At 33.5% G+C, this 20,440-nt stretch overlaps 1 protein-coding gene across 1 annotated transcript; it reads left to right on the top strand.

Annotated features, from left to right (window-relative positions):
- Positions 1-7,843: 7,843 nt before the first annotated feature.
- On the top strand, positions 7,844-9,535 carry LOC149579607 (uncharacterized). Its single transcript, XM_089802312.1, has 4 exons — positions 7,844-7,872; positions 8,390-8,546; positions 8,802-8,862; positions 9,003-9,535. Exons 1-4 carry the CDS (start codon positions 7,844-7,846, stop codon positions 9,503-9,505), a joined length of 750 nt encoding a protein of 249 aa, XP_089658438.1. The 3' UTR covers positions 9,506-9,535.
- Positions 9,536-20,440: the final 10,905 nt, after the last annotated feature.

Genomic DNA, 20,440 nt, shown 5'->3' with positions numbered 1-20,440 from the left:
ATCATTGAGAGAATCAAGGCTAGGATAGCGCCTTGGAAAGCTAGATGGCTTTCACTTGCAGGGGAAAACCTTCTTGTTAAAACAATGCTTTCAGGCATTCGCAATTATTACCTTTTAGTGTTGAAAGATCCCACATTAGTTATCCAAATTATTCAAAGGATCCTGAAAGACTTTTTATGGGCAAGAAATTTAAATGGGGAAAAGAAAATTCCACTTGTCTCACTTCAGGATATGACACAAGTCAAAACACATGGTGGAGTTGGCATTCATGATATGGGAAAAACAAATAAAGCTTTTGGAGGAAAGTTAGTGTGGAAAATGTATTCCAAGCCAGATAATAAATGGTGTCAAATCATGCAACACAAATATCTAGATAATCTTTGCCTATCCAAAGTTCTCTCCATACAAAATCCCTCCAAAGGTTCATCCATATGGAACTTCATGATGGCATCTAGCAATATTGTCACCCAATACATTACTTGGGAGGTGAATAGTGGTGACAAAGCTAGATTTTGGTGTGATTCTTGGAGTGATCTACCCCCTCTCATTCATGCAACATCTTTGGATGAAATTGTTGCTTCTTCTGAAGCAATTTGGGGTAAATCAATGGTGGATTATGTTTCTATAGTTTGTTTGTTTTCTAGAAGGGTAATCTGGAAGGATATGGATGACCTTCCTATTTTAGTGCAAGATAGGATCAGATTTTTGGCAATTCTATCAAATGGAGTGGTCTTCTTATTAGGTAAGGAAGATAAGTTGATATGGGCGGCAGGAAAATCGAGTTCTTATAGCATTAAAGATGGCTACATGATTATCCAATAGCAAGATCCAAATAATATTCAGTCATGCTTTCTCATTTTGTTGTAATCAAGCCACTCTCCCCAAAGCTAGGTGCTTTGCCTGGATTGCACTAAAAAAAAGAGCCCTCACTAATGATCAACTTATCAAATTCAATATTACTCAACCTTTCAATTGCCGCTTATGTGATTATGAATTGGAAGATTCAGACCATCTCTTCTTGAACTGCCCTTTTGCACTTCAATGTTGGCAATTTGTTCTTTGCAAGCTTTACTACCTTACTCCCCTTCCTAAAAAACTATGGGATCCCTTTCAAGCATGGCTAGTATTGCACTCCTCTTCTCACTTTTCCAACTTATGGAAATGCATCCCAACTATTTTAGTTTGGGCTATTTGGTGGGAATACAATAAAAGAATTTTTTGGAATTTCTCTTCATCTATTAGCTTTGTTCTAATAGGCATAGAAAAATCCATATCAGAAGTTGTTAATGTCAGCCATCATAGAGTCAAATGTAATCCAGTTTTGTCCATTTGGGATAGTTCTGTTATTCAAGATTGGAAAGGCATCCATATTCCTATTGGCTAGCAACAACACATTCACTCAAGTTTTTCTCATAACAGAGATTCAATCCGCTAAATTCCTCCTGTTTGTGGTTCATGTAAAACCAATTTTGATGGTGCCTCCCATGGCAATCTGGGTAAGTCAGGGATTGGTATTTTTATTGGAGACCATCTTGGTGATGTTCTTTCCATTAAAGCATCCTCCATTCCATGAGGGACAAATAACATGGTTGGGGCTTCTACTCTTTTCGAAGGATTAATTTTGGCTAAGGAGGGGAGATTTCAATAAATTCATGTTGAAGGCAATTCCATGGTTATAATCAATGCATGCCTAAAATAGGAATCATACTCTTCAAAATTATCATACATCCTTCAACAAATTTGGATTCTTTTTTATGCATTCAAAGTGATTCACATTTCCCACACTCTAAGGGAAGGAAATATGCTAGCAGACTATCTTGCTAACTTAGGATGTAATAGGGAGAATATTTATGACTTAAATTTGGGGGATTTTATAAAAGCTGACAAGGTATTTCAAAAATTGATAGTGGAAGATAAAAAACATGCAAATCTTATATAATTTCACGTATCAATTTCCACTTGTATATGACAAGGATTTTGGGTTTCCTTCCTGATTCTTTCCCAAAAGAGTCTTTGAATCAGTTTTATAATAAATAAATATATATATATATATATATATATATATATATATGGTGGCCTGTCCACTTTTTCTTTAAAAAAAAGAAAAGAAAAGAAAAGTGTGCACTAAGAATATCCATAATTAGTTCAGTAAGCAAAATCATCAGGTGGAAAAATAGTTTGTGCATAGTGGGTTGGTGCTCATGGAGGAAAGTTGTGGGGATTGGTGCCTCCAATAGGTCAGAGCCTACGAAGTGTGGGAGTTGGAGCTTCTAGTGAGTCAGTGCTCATAAACATAGAGGTCATAGCCTCTAGTAGGTCGAAGCCTACAAATCGTTGTAAAAGAACAAAGTTTATATAAAGCATTTATTATTGTGGTTTTCTCTTGCATTGGGTTTCCATGCAAATCATTATGTCATTGTGTTCATGTCCATAATTTATTTCAGCATTTAAAGTTATTGTTTGGATCAAAGTTTTAAATTGGAAAAATCGTTAATATATTGATTCACCACCCCCACCCCTCCCCCTCTCAGTATAATCATGTGTCCTTCATATACTATTGTGAAACATACATTATATAGATCAATGATTGGAAAACTATACTTTTTTGTTCATAGGATACCTTATATTGCATTAGCAGTTGGGATAGTTGGAAGATTTTCCTCAAATCCTAAGGAGAATCACATGATGGCAGTGAAAATGATATTGAGATATCTTAAAGGAATAGAAGACTATGGATTGTATTGTAAGAAGAATGATAGGTTTGAACTAAAGGTATTTACTAATTTTGATTAGGTAGGAAACATTGATGACAGAAAAAGCATAAGTGGAGGTACATTCTTTCTAGGAAAGAGACTAATTTCCTGGACAAGAAAGAAGCATAGTTGCATTTCTAAATCAATAGTTGAAGTTGAATATGTGGTAGCAACAATAAATTGTTCAAATATCATATGAATCAAACACTTATTAAAATGTATGAAGGAAGAGATCACAGATCCAGTGGTTATCTATTGTGATAACACTAGTGCTATTAACATATCAATGAATCATGTAATGCACAAAAAAATAAAACATATTGCTATCAAGTATCATTACTTGAGAGAGCTAGTTCAAGAAAAAGAAGTGAAATTAGAGTATGTGAACCCTAAATAGAAAATAGTTGATATATTCACTAAAGCTTTACCTAAAGATGCTTATGCATATCTAAGAGGTAAACTAGGGGTGATTCCCTTAGACAAAGCTAATTAAGAAAACATGGAGCTTTGCATCAAATGTGTTGATCAGATTATCTTACAAGTTGATGCAGATAGTCCTACTTTAGGAGTTGCCTAAGGTATTAGTGAAGGAAAATGATAGAATGTTGCATCAGTCATACAAAGATGAAAGATGATGAATTGATTTAGAGATATCAACATGGAAAAGATGCACAAGTTAAAAGTGTCTTTGGCATTGTTGTCAAAGAGGGAGAGATTATCCCTAGATTATCCAGACGGAGATAATGGAAGTTAGTTACCATAAGAAAGAGGGAGAGATTACTAAGAGGGAGTAATTGAATTAAAGGTGTTGTCAACAATACAAAAGAATTTGATATGATAGAGATAATTTATGTGAGTTGCATGGATGATAATCATAATGAAACTAAAAGATAGAGATTGTTGGACACAAAGATGAGATACTACACATTGAGGGTGGTTTCTTGAGACATAACATGTTTTGGATTGCATGGTAACTAGAGGTGTTGTCATCAATGCCAAAGACAAAGATTGTTTGAAACTACAATTGGAACAATTGCTATGTTGTCATTAATGTCAAACCTTAATAGTGAGAATGTTTTCTATCTGAGTATCATATATCTATTTGATTGATGAAGAGGATTTGAGAAGTTGTTCATAACAAAAGGACCTAGAGGATACCTTGAGTTATAAAGAGGAAACTACAAATGGAAACTTGATTAATTGGACTTTGACAAGATAAAGTGATTGTTTATATCATGTTTCAATAGGAGAAGATAGTAACATTAAAGCCTTGAAGAAGAGATCTAAGACAAACCAAATGGATAGGCTTGATTGAGCAATAGAGCAGAAGATTAAAGAACTTGAAGTATAAGATGAGTGATGCTAGTGTCGATAGTGCCATAGTAAGTGTCAAGCATAATTAGTATTGATCGAGTGACAATATATGTACCGAGCAAGAAATTTAGTAGTGATCAAGTAACCCAGTGATGACTTGGCTGAGGAACAACATTTTGACAGTTTATGAGAAATTGTAATTTCCAGCTGGCTAATTTAATTTCTTGGGATATGGAAAGTGTGTTGAAGATAAGGATGGATGACTTGGAACATTTAAATCAAGGGAACTATATTTTCACGTTTCTATGCAAGGATTCAAAGAGAAGTTTCTACAAAAGAAGAAGACAAACAAGAAGGTAGAGAGATTCATTGAATGTGTTGAATTTGATTGTAACCCTCAGATCTACGGTACTGTTTAAGTAGAAAAATATTAGAATTACCTATTTAAGGAGGTACAAGGTCCCAACCTAACAATGTTGATAAAGAGGTTGAAGGTTAGAGTAGTTACTGATGTTGTTGACTAGCAAGTCTAAGAAGAAGACTGAGAAGAGTTAAGTGGAGGTGAAGAGTGATTGCTTGAAGGATCAGCAAGTGAATCAGAGATTGAGATGACAATGGAGGCCATATAGTGAATCAACTTATGAATCGAACTAAGATCTGTATATGCAAAGTGAGTTGCACTTGACAAATCAAAACCTATCGTTACTTTTTAACCATTGTAAACAATATTCGAATTCCTTTAATCAATTTACCTAACAGTCATATGTAAATCCTTCAATCAAGGTGATATTCTAAGGGAATGTTCTAAAGTCCTCTAACAAGGCCACTCCTAATAAGGTGATTAAATCCTTTAATAAGGTCACATTTAACAGTGTATTTTGTAACCTTTAACAGGCCTGACTCCTAACAGAGCTCACTTCATAAGAGTAAAAAATTGGTGACATGTTGCTGGTGGTTTTGCCCAAATTGGGTTTCCATGTTAAATCCTAGTGTCAAACTTGTGTGGATGTTATTTATGGTGTTTTACTGAATAATGTTTATATTCTGCAAGTCTATTATATTTAGAACAGATGACTGCTAGTTGATATTACTGAAAGTTGACTATAAAGACCAAGCTATGGAATGTTAAGATCTAAAGTTGTTTAAGTGTTTATTTGTTCAATTGGTGCATCTGGACGTTGGATAACTGATTCACCCCCCTCCCTCTTAGTTATTCTAAACATTCTAACAATACCATCACTAACTAATGCATAATCTAGATAGAAGCATATCTTACCTACCTAAAGATTTATCAGAGAGATTTGCTAAAATTTAAGCACAAACATCTTCTTAAGAAGGGTATGAAAATATGACAAGCTGTGTAAATTAGATAGATAAGATTCCAAATTCAATTTTGAAATGCCTCAAAAATATCTTCTTTCCCAAATGATCCAGAATGATTGAGAATCATAGGATAAAAACACCAAAAATTAGGGACTTAGCCACAACAATACGACTAACAACTTTATCTCTTCTTTTGTAACTTGTATACACTTTCTATAGTTTGAATGCATTTGCATCCACATCCTTTTCTTTATTGATTTCTAGTTTTATAGAAGACAAATCATAAGCTTTCTATTTGATACCTTCAGAGATTCCAATATTTGAAACCATTGGCTTAAGATTATGTGAGATGTCTACACCAAAATCCTTTTGAATTCAACATTGGATCTTACTTCAACATCATTTATTGAGTTTCAATGTTTAAATTTTTTATGTTCTTAGGGAAGGTCCCTCTGTGGCTGCCAAGCTTACTTTGGCTAGCAGGCACTGCTTAACATTTTTAGAAGCAATTTGTGGAGCTAGTGGCCCTATGATCACTATTTTTTGTTGCTTATTTCTTCTTAAACAACCAAAGTAGAATATTTAAATAAAATCTTACTAAAATAATATATCGATAAATTATTTGAGAAAAATATTTAGTGGAGCCATATGCCATTTTTTCTCAAAAGTACTCATTGCTTATTCCAACCCTACCCTTTTTTCAAAGCTTATTTTAAAATTTTATGTTGTGAATGCTCCACAAAGGTAGAGATAGATTCAAAATTATCCCTTTCCCATGATTAAAAAATGGCATGAGAACACTCCAGCTGCTAAAATTTAAGCACAAATTACACTTTTCTATCCACATGGAGACATGAGGTTAGTATTGCTAAGTTTGTGATTCATATTCTTTTGAGCTTATTGATTTGACTCAAGTTGTTTTTGGTTATTACAAAAAGAAATATTCTCTGCCCAACTAAAATTTTAAAAGCTTTCCAACTCTTGCATATACAATGATATGAATTTTCTCTAGAAACAACAAACCACTCCTACTTTGAAGAGATAATCTTAAATCTCTACACATGAACAAATAAATGATTTTAGTTTCTTGCAATGGATAGATGTCAAGCAAAAACTTCAAGCATGTTTGCAATTGCATGTTTGTAAACATGTGTCCAAAACTAGATACACATAGTGCACATAGATTTGTTTGACAAAATACCTCAAAGAAATGCATATTTGGTAGATATTGATATTTGTTTCTAGTGATTCAAAAGATACCTTAAGTCACATTTATTAGTCTGACATTGTTAATGATAATCATACATTATAATGGACTCCATCACTTGTTTAAATTTATGTTTCATCTTTTAACCGTTTTCTCTAATAATAGCTATATTTTAACAACAACAACAGCAACAACAACAACAAACAACAACAACAACAACAACAACAACAACAACAACAACAATAATATAGGTGTATTTATAGATTGAATTTTTTTTACGTGGCATTAGTATTTATATGAGTATGTTGATAAGAAATAAAGACCTAAAATTACAAGTAAAAAGTTATTTTAGACAATAGATTAAAAAATGAAGTTAAAAGAAATATAGTTTTTTATTATATGTTAAAAGAAGGCACTTATAATTGTTGATTGTGATGTCAATATTCTAATTTATAGGTATCCTATCTTTAAGTTCAGTAATAGATTTATCATTGTACATATTAAGAATCTCATGTATTTATCCACATTTTGGGTGGTGATTAAGGGCAATAACCAAGGCACCAGGGTACACAACTTTGTACAACAATTATACCATAAGTCCTATATCGAGTCTAATAACAACAAATATAGAAGATGATGTTTGGTACATTTATAATAACTGTACTCATTGGTAAATCAATCTACAAGCTAAGAAACACTTTCCTACATGAACCTTTCTAACATAATCTTATCATGCTTAAGGTCATATTGCTATTAAATTTGGGCGAACTAAATCAAACCCCAACATAAGACCCAAACTGCTATGTAGGACCTATCAAATTTTTGCTACAGTGTCTACAAGTATTTCTCATATTTTACAGAACTTACATATTTTACTACATACACATATGAACATACATCTCATTATGCCACTACCTCTCCCTATCTTTCTACCTACTTTTCTCCTTCCCTCTCCCCTCTACCTTCATCTCCACTATTCACACTTCAGATAATAACTTTGACATTTTGGATCTCTTATTAGACACAATCAACAACATATTTTTTATAAAAAATTTACAATATTATCTTAAAATAAATAAATAAAATAAAAAAACTGTTCACATATAACAATCTCACAAGCCAAGTCATCAAATCAGATACAAAACTTACGAAATAAAATATAATATGTTGAAGATCATGCCATCTATAATGCAACCAAAATGAGCCTCCATTGTATATATTAGACTTTAAAAAAAGAGGAGTATAAATGGGTGTATTCCGTTGCCCGTTAGCCAGGTGTTTTAAGATGTTGTGTGCGCCAAATTAACACATTAAATTAGGTCATTTCATTAGGGTTTTTTACCCCACTGATTCATTCTTTCAAAAGAAGGGTTATTTTTTGAGCGAGTTGGAAATGGCAAAAAGATCTCGACAGACAGCAGAAAGAAAGCAGTTCAGAAAAGGCGGAACGCCTCTGATGAGATGATTACAGAAATACTTTCGAGGGTTACAGCAACCACAGTGTTAAAGAGATCGCGCACACTCATTTATGAACCATATTTTGTTCCTACCCATATTTATGATGTCCAGTCATATAATATTAGGGTTATTTGACCGCTCTTCATTCTTTTCCATTTGCAGTTAATTGCCATCGGAGAAGTTACGCATTGAATAGAAGATAAAGGGTTATTTGTGGGAGCTGAAAATGGCGAGCAAATTGCTAGCAGGAAGCAACAGCTTAGAGAAGGTGGAATGCCGTGATGAGCTCATTACGGACATACTTTCTAGGGTTTCAACAAAAGATTTGATCAAGATGTCCACAGTGTCAAAGAGATGGCGAACCCTCATTTTTGAACCAGATTTTGCCCAAACACAGTACGGGAATTGTCTCGGAGAATCGATATTTTGTCTCATTGACTCACGATCCATGTCAGAACAATACGAGTTCCGCTCTTACAATTCCCAAACGGGTAATCTTTCTATTCTTCCTTTTTCTTGGGAGGGCTTAGACAGTTATTTACAAAATAAAGATTTTAAGCTATATACCGCATCAAATGGGCTTTTGTGCTTTTATTCACGTTTTCCCGTGGATCGCCTGTTGCGGGTGTACAACCCTGTGAGGAAGTTTGTGAAAAAATTGTCAATGCCTTTTGAAGTGGATACAGCCTTGTTGTATTTTGCTGAAATTTGTCATATGCAGAATACTGTAAAATTTGTGATGGCAGGCTATTGTTTCCCTGCGAAGCGGCGATATACCCTGGTATTTGATTCTCATTCAAATTGCTGGTATGAGGGTCCGCCTCCAATAGAACCCCTTAATTACAGTTTTGTACGGACTCATCTTTTTGTTAATGGTGTCATTTATTTCCTAGCTAGGGTCCTAGGCAAAAGGAGAGATGACTATGACATTTCCCATATGATTGTAGGTTATGATGTGAGTCAAGACACATGGGGCTTTTCTATTTTCGTTCCTGCTTCAGTAGGCTGTATACTTTGCCTCCTTGAATGGGAGGGAAATCTATTAGTTTGTGCATCTAATTATCACCCCAATGACGAAAATCTATTTGCATCGGCTGCAAGACAGGGTCAGAGCGATGGCCATTTTGTATTCTGGATATTGGATACAAAACATAAGCAGTGGATTCGAGAACGGGAGTTAGATTTATCACAGCAGTTTCACACTTTGTGGGAATTATATTTACCACGTCAGTTCCACACTTTCTGGAAGGTATCTGCAAGTGGTGGTGTAGTGTGGTTTGCATGTGGTTATAAGTCTGTCATAGTTTATCATATGAAGACCAGACAATTCTCAACTCATCGACTAGACGATCCTGATGATTGGTGGTGGAACCAATACGATTCTTCTGATTGGTGGGCGGGAAGACATCCACCATTTGTAACTTTTGAGCCTACCCTTTTGTCATTTTGAAACCCTTTTATGAAAGTGGGAGTTGGATTACATTTTGGTGATGTTTGCATTTATGTAATAAACTTACACCATTTTCTTTTGCTATGCTGCAGCATAAACTTACATCATTTGTAGCTTTTGAGCTCACCCTTTTATCATTTCAAAACCCTTTTGTGAAAGTGGAATTGGATTACAATTTTGGTGCTGTTTGCATATGTAAATTTGTAAGTGAGAAAGAGAAAGAAGTAATCTGGCTTTTAAAATGCTTTTGGAATTAACTGATGGCATACTGTGTGTAGTTGTCACTACTATAGAAGTGTAATAGATGACTATCTTTCTTGAACAACTTTTTCTTTCATGATTTAATAGATTTATCCAATGTTCTGTATCTCAGTTTGGTAGCATGAATTTAGACTTGTGCAGATAAGAGCAAAGCTCTTATTCAAATTTTCATATATTAATGATAAAGTTGAACTCGTGAATACAACAATGTTGAGCAATAGATAGGTAATGCGTGTAGATATTTTAGGCATGCTATCTATGGATTGATTTAGGACCGGTTAGTCCTGTGAAAGGAGATCAACACCAAATGAGAAATGGAATATCATAATATTAATGAGATATGCAAATAAAACGTAAAAGAGTCTGGATTGGAGATATTATACCCATGTTTGTAGTGATGATGATACAGAGCAGTAGTGATGAGAATATAGAGAAGTCTGTATTTTGGAGATATTGGAAAGCCTGAAGATTCTCATATAACCATGCAGGTTTTTTCTGAAAGTGAAAACCGTAATATTGGTGCAACTCCTCATCAGCTTACTGTCATAAACAGAGAAGATATATTAATGATAAAGTTGAACTCGTGAATACAACAATGTTGAGCAATAGATAGGTAATGCGTGTAGATATTTTAGGCATGCTATCTATGGATTGATTTAGGACCGGTTAGTCCTGTGAAAGGAGATCAACACCAAATGAGAAATGGAATATCATAATATTAATGAGATATGCAAATAAAACGTAAAAGAGTCTGGATTGGAGATATTATACCCATGTTTGTAGTGATGATGATACAGAGCAGTAGTGATGAGAATATAGAGAAGTCTGTATTTTGGAGATATTGGAAAGCCTGAAGATTCTCATATAACCATGCAGGTTTTTTCTGAAAGTGAAAACCGTAATATTGGTGCAACTCCTCATCAGCTTACTGTCATAAACAGAGAAGATGCAGATTCACCTGTAAGAGAAGTAGTTTATTTTTATCAAATAGATCCAGGTCTCATCCAAAACAGAAAGTAGCTCACGAGAGAGAAAACTGTACTCCCTTATTGGCAATCAACCTAGTGGATTTTTTTTAGAATTTGTGCAATGGATAATTGATGCATAACCATGTTTATTCATCTAGAGAGAACAACAGAATATCTGAAAGATGTGAGCTTTAGAACACAACTCAAATTAAGCGACCCTTAATATGTGAACTTGCCGAACTTCTCATTTTGAAAATTTACAAGTATGAATAAAGATCCGCAGGAGCTGAACAGGAATACTGAATAGGTCCAAAAGATTTGAATGAGAGTAGAACAAGCAAAAAAGAGTTGGATTGAAAAAAATCATTAACTTGGGTCGGAAAAAATTGGAGAATTCAGTCATCTGTTGCATCATAAAACTGGTAGTCCGCTCAAAGTCATGATATCAGAGCAGAGTTGTTATGTAAGAAGCAATACTTTCAATTTTTTAACAAGATGTAAACATGCTAATGTAGAAGAGAAAAAACTGTAACAAAGGAATGTACATGTAAAGATGATTTACAAGAGTTGTAGTCTCTCAATTTTTTTTACAAGAGTTGTAGTCTCTCAATTTTTTTGCTGATACAAACTTGAACATGTGTCTTATTCTTCTTTATTTGCCATTTCTCTCTCCTCCCCACAAGATTCAGTGAGCTTATGTTTCATGTAAATAAAACGCACCTTTAATCTCATCTAAAGTGAATGTCTTCATAATAATTTCATGTTGCACTTCAATTATTTTCTCATAACAATTCACTCCACCACAGATGAGACTTCCACTCTAAAGGAAAATAATCGAAAAATAAATATTCACTATCCGTTTGGTTCTTGGAAGATGACAGGATTTGGCTTTTTCAAAACCCGGATTTGAAAATATGTGCATTTGTTTCAAAATTTGCAAAATAGAATTGGCATACGAGACTTTCAATTTTGTCTCAAAACCAGGTTTTTTGACTTCTTAAAATAAGTAGGAATTGAAAATCAAAATTTGGTTTTGTTTTTTAAGGAGTGTAAAAACAATAGATTGGACTATTTTTTGGAATTTGCCTTCAACTCCAAGCTTATGCATAAAAATGTGTCTTCACACGCATCTTCTGAGTGAAACAAATGGTTTTAGGAAAATCCCAAAAATCGGAATGAAGATATACAAAACCTTGATTTGGCTAAAACAAGGTTTGTACAAATTCAGGTTTTTTAAATTCCACGAACCAAACGGACCCTGTTTGGTTCTTGGAAGATGATAGGAATTGGCTTTTTCAAAACCCGAATTTGAAAATTCGTGTGTTTGTTTCAAAATTTGCAAAATGGAATCAGCATACAGGACTTCCAATTTTGCCTCAAAACCAAGTTTTCCAACTTTTTACTAAAAGTAGGGATTGAAAATCAAAACTTGGTTTTGTTTTTTAAGGAGTGTAAAAACAATAGATTGGACTACTTTTTGAAATTTGCCTTCAACTCCAAGCTTATGCATAAAAATGTGTCTTCACATGCATCTTCCGAGTGAAACAAACGGTTTCAGTAAAATCCCAAAAATCGGAATGAAGATATACAAAACCTTGATTTGGCTAAACCAAGGTTTGTAGAAATCCGAGGTTTTTAAATTCCACGAACCGAATGGACGACCACGAACTGGGGTTCTTGGAAAATGACAGGAATTGGCTTTTTCAAAACCTGGATTTGAAATTTTGTGCGTTTGCTTCAAAATTTGCAAAATAGAATTAGCATATGGGGCTTCCAATTATGCCTCAAAACCAGAATTTCCAACTTCCTACTAAAAGTAGGAATTGAAAATCAAAATTTGATTTTATTTTTAAGGAGTGTAAAAACAATAGATTGGACTACTTTTTAAAATTTGCCTTCAACTCCAAGCATACGCATAAAAATGTGTCTTCACATGCATCTTCCAAGTGAAACAAATGGTTTCGGTAAAATTTCAAAAATCGGAATGAAGATATACAAAACTTTGATTTGGCTAAACCAAAGTTTGTAGAAATCCGGATTTTTTAAATTCCACGAACCAAACAGACTTGTGCAAATATGTTTTGGTCTCTGTGCACAATTTTTTTTTTTTTTTTTGGGTAAACAGCCATACCATCGTTCCTATGTGATAGTTCTTAAGTGCACCTCAAGTCAGCCAATTTTGTACCCATACTTCTGAGAAGAGATTATATCCAACGTATCTTATCAACATTTGGTACGGATCCACTCTAGAAAGAAAGGAAGTGCTATATGCTTGGAATAAGCCTGAGTCCACTTTATTTTGAAGTAGTGAAATACCCCCATTCAACAAACTCATTTATGTAAACATTTTTTCATGTAAGGTATTGAAACAATTTTGTGCTTTAAAGACGCAAGTTTCTTACAATTCATCAAATAGTAAGCTGTTATTTTTAGAAACAATTGAGTTATAATTTTTTTTGCATTAAGGATTATAAAAGAGCCAAAGAAGAAAAGCAATAAACAGATTTTAATTCTGATGATCAATCTATTAATTATTATTTTCCTTTAGTTCTCTTCTAGTCTCGATGATGGATTGCAAAGTGTGATTCAAAATGTACAAAAAAACTGTTATTTTTAGAAACAATTGAGTTATAATTTTTTTTGCATTAAGGATTATAAAAGAGTCAAAGAAGAAAAGCAATAAACAGATTTTAATTCTGATGATCAATCTATTAATTATTATTTTCCTTTAGTTCTCTTCTAGTCTCGATGATGGATTGCAAAGTGTGATTCAAAATGTACAAAAAAAAATTCTAACAGTCATTTCCAAAAATAATAGCTTAAAACAGGAATAGATTCCAGTTTTGTGCTTGTTAAATCCTTGTTCCATATCAGCACTATCTGAAAGGCATGAATCTACATCTTCTCTGTTTATGAATGTATTTGGATGTTTATTTTTATCTATGAAAAATTTGTAATTTTGGTGTGTTAAAAAAGTTGTAGAATGTGGCTTGACATCTGCAACGTGAGACAACATTTCTTGGGGCACTCTGCTCAATGATCATCTAACATAACTCAATTTGTGCATCTCTTCCAAACACAACAGTCTATTGAAGCTACGTTTCATTTGGGGGACCCTATCAAAATGATTTATGTTTGCATCTGATTTTAAAAGCTTTTAGAACTTTTCAATTAGCACCCTTGTCATCATACCCAGTGGCTGCACGTGTACTTCATTATGTTCTTGGAAAGTGCATTTAATTGATCTCCATTTTCGTCTGTCTCTTGCAAACGCTGGATCTATTAATAAACTTGTTGAGAGTTGTCATTAACCATATTAATTTTTTCCATCATTTGCCATTTATCTTTTATTTGTGAATATAAAACTTATAGATAAAACAAAGAAGAATATTGACATTAAAACTAAACATACACCAGATGTAAACAGTACAAATCCTAAAAGAACACAAAATGGAAACATATTTATATTAAGGACATTATAAATAAATTTGCACCCTCTTTTTCAGATCGAATTGGATCAGCTCCATCAAGATGGCAAATATTATGTATTCCTCCATCGGCAGAGTGTGCAAATCTACGCTCTTAAGGACCATGGAAGACAATAAATGTAACAAACGGATTTTTCATAACAAAATAAAGGTGATTTAGAAAGAGTTTTCCTCAATAGAATTATTGAACAAATATACCGAATTCCTTTTCATAGGATGTTAACTGCTATTAACTACTAATGATTAATTGAAACAACAAAGCTCAACTAAAATAACTATATCAACGATCAACTGAAACAACTATAATAACGATTAACTGAAATAATTGTAACAATGATCAGCTATAATAATTATAATAATGATTATCTGAAATAATTGTAACAATGATCAACTGTAATAACTGAAATAACCATTTACTATTTTTCCATACATATAAGTAAAATAAATGTTTAACATGAAAAAAAGAACATACAAGAAATATTCGATGAGTCTTTAGTTGGTTGTGCAAGCCTTGACTTTTAGTAAAAGGAGAAGCATTGACTTAGGCTAACCTCTCAACTTCGGACCATATTTATCCCCACACAATCTATTGAATAGAAAGACCCTCCCTACTTCGCGATCAGACTTTGGAATACTTTTAGTCAAACCACCTAAGCATTCTAGTGTTTAGAATGTCCTTTACAGTTATGGACGAACATGTCTAAATAATTGGCCCTATTGACATCACGTGATCATAGATGACAAATATGTCTTTAAACGACATTGGCCAAGGTTTTCTGATGGGTTCACTGACCTGATCACCACCGCTTGACTTGACAATAGGGGAATAATAATATGGACGAGCATGAGCTATTAAATGAAATTAATTTAGATTTATTGTATCATATCTGACTTTTATTTCCATGTCATTGCAGATTTCATCTCATCTCTTCACCTTTTCCATGGCTATACAGTCGATGAGTCCTAGGTGCTCAGATTCAGAGAAATCGGCTCTGTCCATTGATTCTCATCTGATTCATGATTATTATATGTTTTCAGCTTATCACAATCTGTGATTTGAAGAATGTGTTCTTTAAGACTTGCAAAAAAATATCATTTGATTTTGATTTCTAGTGGCATAAATAAATCATGATTTCATAACATGGTTACTTGGCTTTTATTTTCCATAAACAACTCTAACTTAGAGAAGGTCTAACCTATGATATTAAGTAAGATGATTTGCATAATGATATAATCTGTAGCTTACTGCTATATAAATCAGAATGTTGTAACAACTGATAAAGAAATCATATTGCAATGTTTGGATTTTGGATAACCACACAACTTGGTAAAATCTAAAAAAGGAATGGAGTCTTGTTGGATGCTCAACAACCTACCTCACTCTTTACAAAAAAGATCTTGAATGCTAATTTCCAGCACGATTTCAACAAATCATTAGTATAACAAGGAATTGTGGAATGGAAAACAATTGCAATGGTTACTAAATGGTAACAACAGAGATATCAAGTGCTATGAAAAATGTGGTCAGGTAATATGAAAGAAGTCGAGAGATGAACAAGGAAGTTAGGTGATGGAAAAATCATGTCTACCACCTCTCTCGACTTCATAATATAAAGAGATCATATGTCCCTTTGGTTTCCAAAAAGCTGTAACATAAAATAAAAGACTTGGCTCTTGGACACCAAATAAATATGCCAAGTGTTCAATCAATTTCTAGGAAAAAAAATGAATAAATATGGAAAAAAGATTTGAAGGTTATAAATAAAAAATAATTATGGTTTATATCTATCTACATGCATGTAGATATACTTATAAGGTGGCATCATATTATTATAAAAATAATATTATGGTGTCACTTTATTCTTATATCTGTGTATGTACATAGGTATATATTATAATGATCTAGTGGAAAAATTAATCAAAATCATTTGAGGTACGTATTATTTTTAAAAATGTTTATTTAATAGCTCATGCGGATCTTTCAATTGTATCATAAAGTTCAAGTCGCTAGGTCCTTACCAAGGCAATTTAGGGTCATACTTGTCAACCTGATAATTGGACTAAGCTAGTATCCCATTCCGCTAATCTCGTTTAGTGATGCTTTCCCCCTTCATCTTCTCGTGCAATAACCCGTGCAATATTTCCATGATAACAACAAGTTTCATAATAATTTTCATGATAACATTTAATATAGATAAAGAATTTAGTTATTAACCATAATTCCAAAATCAAGCAACTGCTAAACATCACATGACAAATAATGGGTAATGACCATTTTCATTAAATAGTTAACCTAATGAATACAACGAATATAAATAACTACCTACTTGACATGATTATGAAAGAATATTCTGTTCAATCTAATGGCTATAAATAAATTTAAAATTAGGTCAAAATTTGGGATGTAACATACCCTCCCCCTTAAATTTTTCATCATCCCCAATGAATATCACAACAAAACTTAAACACTACCTATTCAGATCATTTCAAGAAAGTAAAGGTTCAGGCTCTAGCCCTGGAGAAAAGATGAGGGTATTTTTGAAAAATTGTGTGATAATCTTCTTAGGTAGCATTATCCTCTACATACTGATCCCACTGGACCTTGCATTGAGTCACCTCTCAATTTTGTAAGCGTAGCTTATGCACCTCGAGTATTTTGAGTGGTTTTATTTTCACCACCCTTGGTTCTCGCACCTATAATAGGTTCCAATCAATTATATGATCATGATGAGTAATGTATTTCTTAAGGTATGACACATGAAAGACGTCATGCATCCTTACAAGAGGGCGTAGTAGGGTAATTTTGTAGGCTACTGGGTTCATAACTTTTATTATTTCAAAGGGTCCCACATACCTTGGGGCTAACTTGGCATTCTTACCAAACTTGATAGTACTATTATGAGGTTTTGCTCTTAATAGCACCTTTTCTCCCAGTGAGAATTCCCTAGGTGTTCTTTTTGCTGTCTGTCATTGGCTTCCTTCAATCTCTGACAAATTTGGATTATCTGGTCTTCCATTTCCTTAAGCATTTCAGTTGCAACAATAATTCTATCTTCCAATTGATTCCAGCTCACATGAGTTCTACATTTGCGGCCATATAGAGCCTCAAAGGGGGTCATTTTAATGGTGGATTGTTAGGAATTGTTATAAGCAAATTCTACAAAGGGTAAATATGTTTCCCATTAGTATTGTTGATCCATACAATAAATTCTTAAAAGATATTTTAGTACCCGATTTACTCTTTTTGTTTGACCATCTATCTCGAGATGATAAGCTAAACTTATGTTTAGTTTAGTCCCTAATGCTAAAAATAATGTTTGCCAAAATCTGGAAGTTATCCTAGCATCCCTATCTGAAATAATTTTCTTTGGAACTCCATGTAATCTGAAAATCTCCTTTATGAATCTATGAGCGATTTTCAGTGCTCCATTGGTTAGATTTCCTAGTATAAAATGAGCAACTTTAGTTAATCTATCTACTACTACCAGAATGGTGTTGTGTCTATTTCGTGTCATAGGTAATCCTTGTACAAAATCCATGGTAATTATTTGCCATTTCCATTCTGGTACCTCATTTGGGTGCAAAAGGCTAGCTAGGTAACGATGTTTTTCTTTTACTCTTTGGCATTCTAGACATCCTGCCACAAATTCTGTTATTTCCTTTTTCATTCTTTTCCAAAAATATAGGGGTTTTATATTTGACAACATTTTAGTTACCCCAAGGTGTCTTGAAGATGGAGCTGAATGAGATTCTTCCAGAATCATTCTCTGAAGATCAGTTTTGTTGGATATATAAATCCTGTCATGATATCTTAACAATCCATCATCTTCTATCTTAAATTCTGAATACTTGGGATCTTGTGGGTCTTTGATGAGAGCTAGGCTAATCTTTGCATAAAATTGATCATGCTCTAGATGTTGTAAAATCTGATCCTTTAATCTAAAATTTATAGTAGCCATTGCAAAAATGTGTCTCCTCCTACTTAAGGCATCTGCCACTTTTTTTCCCTTACCCTTGATGTAATTTATGTCAAATTCATAGTCTATTAGAAATTCTAGCCATCTCCTTTGTCTAGCATTAAGATTAGGTTGAGTAAAAATGTATTTTAAGTCGTAGTGATCAGATCGAAGATCAAAAAGTTTTTCAATCAGGTAATGTCTCCACATTTGAAGAGCATGAACAATAGCTACTAATTCTAGATCACGAGGGGCATAATTCTACTCATAATTCTTCAAATTGCTAGATTCATATGCAATTACCTACTCATCCTACATTAGCACACCTACTCCTTCTCCTAAGTTATAACGACAAATTTATTTTGTGGGTCAAGTACTCTTAGTATGGGTGTTGTAGTTAACTTTTCCTTCAAGCATTCAAAAGCTGATTGACATTTTTCAGTCCATCCTCCCCTTTCTTTGAAGTGATGTAATTGGGTAAGCTATTTTGGAGAAATATTTGACAAACTTCCTATAGAACCCTGTCAATCCCATGAAACTTTTGACTTCTATCACATTTTTAGGTATAAGCCATTCCTTAATTGCTTTGATTTTTAACAGATCTACAGCTATTCCCTGAGCTGATATAATGTGTCCTAAATACTGAATTTCCTTTTGATAGAAAGTGCACTTAGACAATTTTTCATATAATTTATGTTCTCTCAATCTTTGTAAGACTTTTTCCAGATGTTCTTGATGTTCTTTCTCATTCTTTGAATAGATTAGGATATCATCTATAAAGACTAGTACAAACTTATCTAGGCAATCCTGGAATATGCTATTCATTAAGTTCATAAAAGCTGTTGGAGCATTGGTTAACCTGAAAGGTAACACTGTGAATTCATAATGCCCATACCTAGTTTTGAATGCAATTTTGTGAATATCTTCATCCTTAATATGAAGTTGATGATATCCTAACCTCAAATCAATCTTTGAAAATACTGTAGCACCTTTCATTTGATCAAAGAGGTTATCAATTCTATGAAGTGGGTAACGGTCCTTGATAGTAACCTTATTGAGCATTATGTAATCTATGCATAATCTCATAGTTTCGTCCTTCTTCGTAACAAACAATATTGGCGCTCCCCATGGTGAAACACTGGGATGAATCAATTTCTTGTTTAACATATCCTATAATTGTATTTGCAACTCCATTAATTCTGTGGTGGTCATTCAATAAGGTGCCTAAGAAATGGGTTCTGCTCTTGGTAGCAAATCTATGGTAAAATTAAAGACTCAGGATGGAGGTAAACCGAGGAGTTCTTTGGGAAACACATCCTAATAATTCTTTAGGTAGGGGTATTTTTCTTCGAAAGATTCCTTTAATTTTTCTCTAATCTCCCCATCTTCAAAAATGTAGTCATCTCCATATGTAGTGTTTATAGGATCTCTCGTATCTTCAACTCTTACTGCAAAAATCTCGTAACCTTTTCTTCCACATTTTTAAAGTTGCATGGCAGATATTTGTTTTGATTTTATTTTATGTTTAATCCCTATAATTCTTGCAGATTTGCCTTGGTCATCCAAACAATCTACAATTTTAGCAAGATAATCAACCTTAGCCTTGTGCTCATTAAGCCAATTAATGCCTATAATAATATTGTAAGACCCAAGAGGTGCTACATATAGATTCAATTCAGTTGAGAAATTTGGAAAATCAACTTGAGCCTCAAATAGAAACTGCTCTACCTTAGCCCTTGACTGGTTTGCATACTCGACTGTCCATGGTTTCACTATAAAACTAGATCTGTTTGGAAATCTACTTAATAGTTTTGGTGATATAAAACATTCGGAAGCTTCAGTATCAATTAAAATAGAAACAAGGTTCCCGTAGATCTTATCCGGAGTTTCGATCAGGCCTATATGTTGTTCTGCTTGTCTATTGTCAAGGGCTGCATGGATCCTTTACTGATAAACATGATGTTGTTGTGGAATAGGTGGTCGGTGTGGTTAATTGGTGTTGGTCTTGACAGGGCATTTATTAGCATAATGATCTCCTTCACAATTGAAACATCTTGAAGGTAGTCCCTTCTTTTCATTGGTCTTATTATTCTTACTTGTACTAAAATTACTTTTAAAATCCTTGAATCCATTCCCTTTCAATTCTGGTTTGCTAAATTTATAATCCTTAAACTATTTCTTTTGAGATCCAATATCTGTACCTTCTATATTCTAATTTTTTAAAATTATTATTATCTCGGATGGAGTAATCTCTCTTGATTT

This window comes from Cupressus sempervirens, chromosome 1, assembly GCF_028749045.1.
Source record: "Cupressus sempervirens isolate cs-2001-9-10 chromosome 1, ASM2874904v1, whole genome shotgun sequence".
Taxonomy (NCBI): domain Eukaryota; kingdom Viridiplantae; phylum Streptophyta; class Pinopsida; order Cupressales; family Cupressaceae; genus Cupressus; species Cupressus sempervirens.
Note: the sequence above shows the minus strand (reverse complement) of the source record. Positions and strands in the feature narration are given on the sequence as shown.

What these genes read in the sequence shown, in the direction of transcription:
- LOC149579607 (XM_089802312.1), top strand. Translation starts at nt 7,844, where the DNA reads ATGGGTGTATTCCGTTGCCCGTTAGCCAG. An exon ending in CTCTTACAATTCCCAAACGG is followed by an intron (nt 8,547 to 8,801) that starts GTAATCTTTCTA and finishes TTGTGATGGCAG; the next exon opens with GCTATTGTTTCCCTGCGAAG. An exon ending in GATTCTCATTCAAATTGCTG is followed by an intron (nt 8,863 to 9,002) that starts GTATGAGGGTCC and finishes ATATGATTGTAG; the next exon opens with GTTATGATGTGAGTCAAGAC.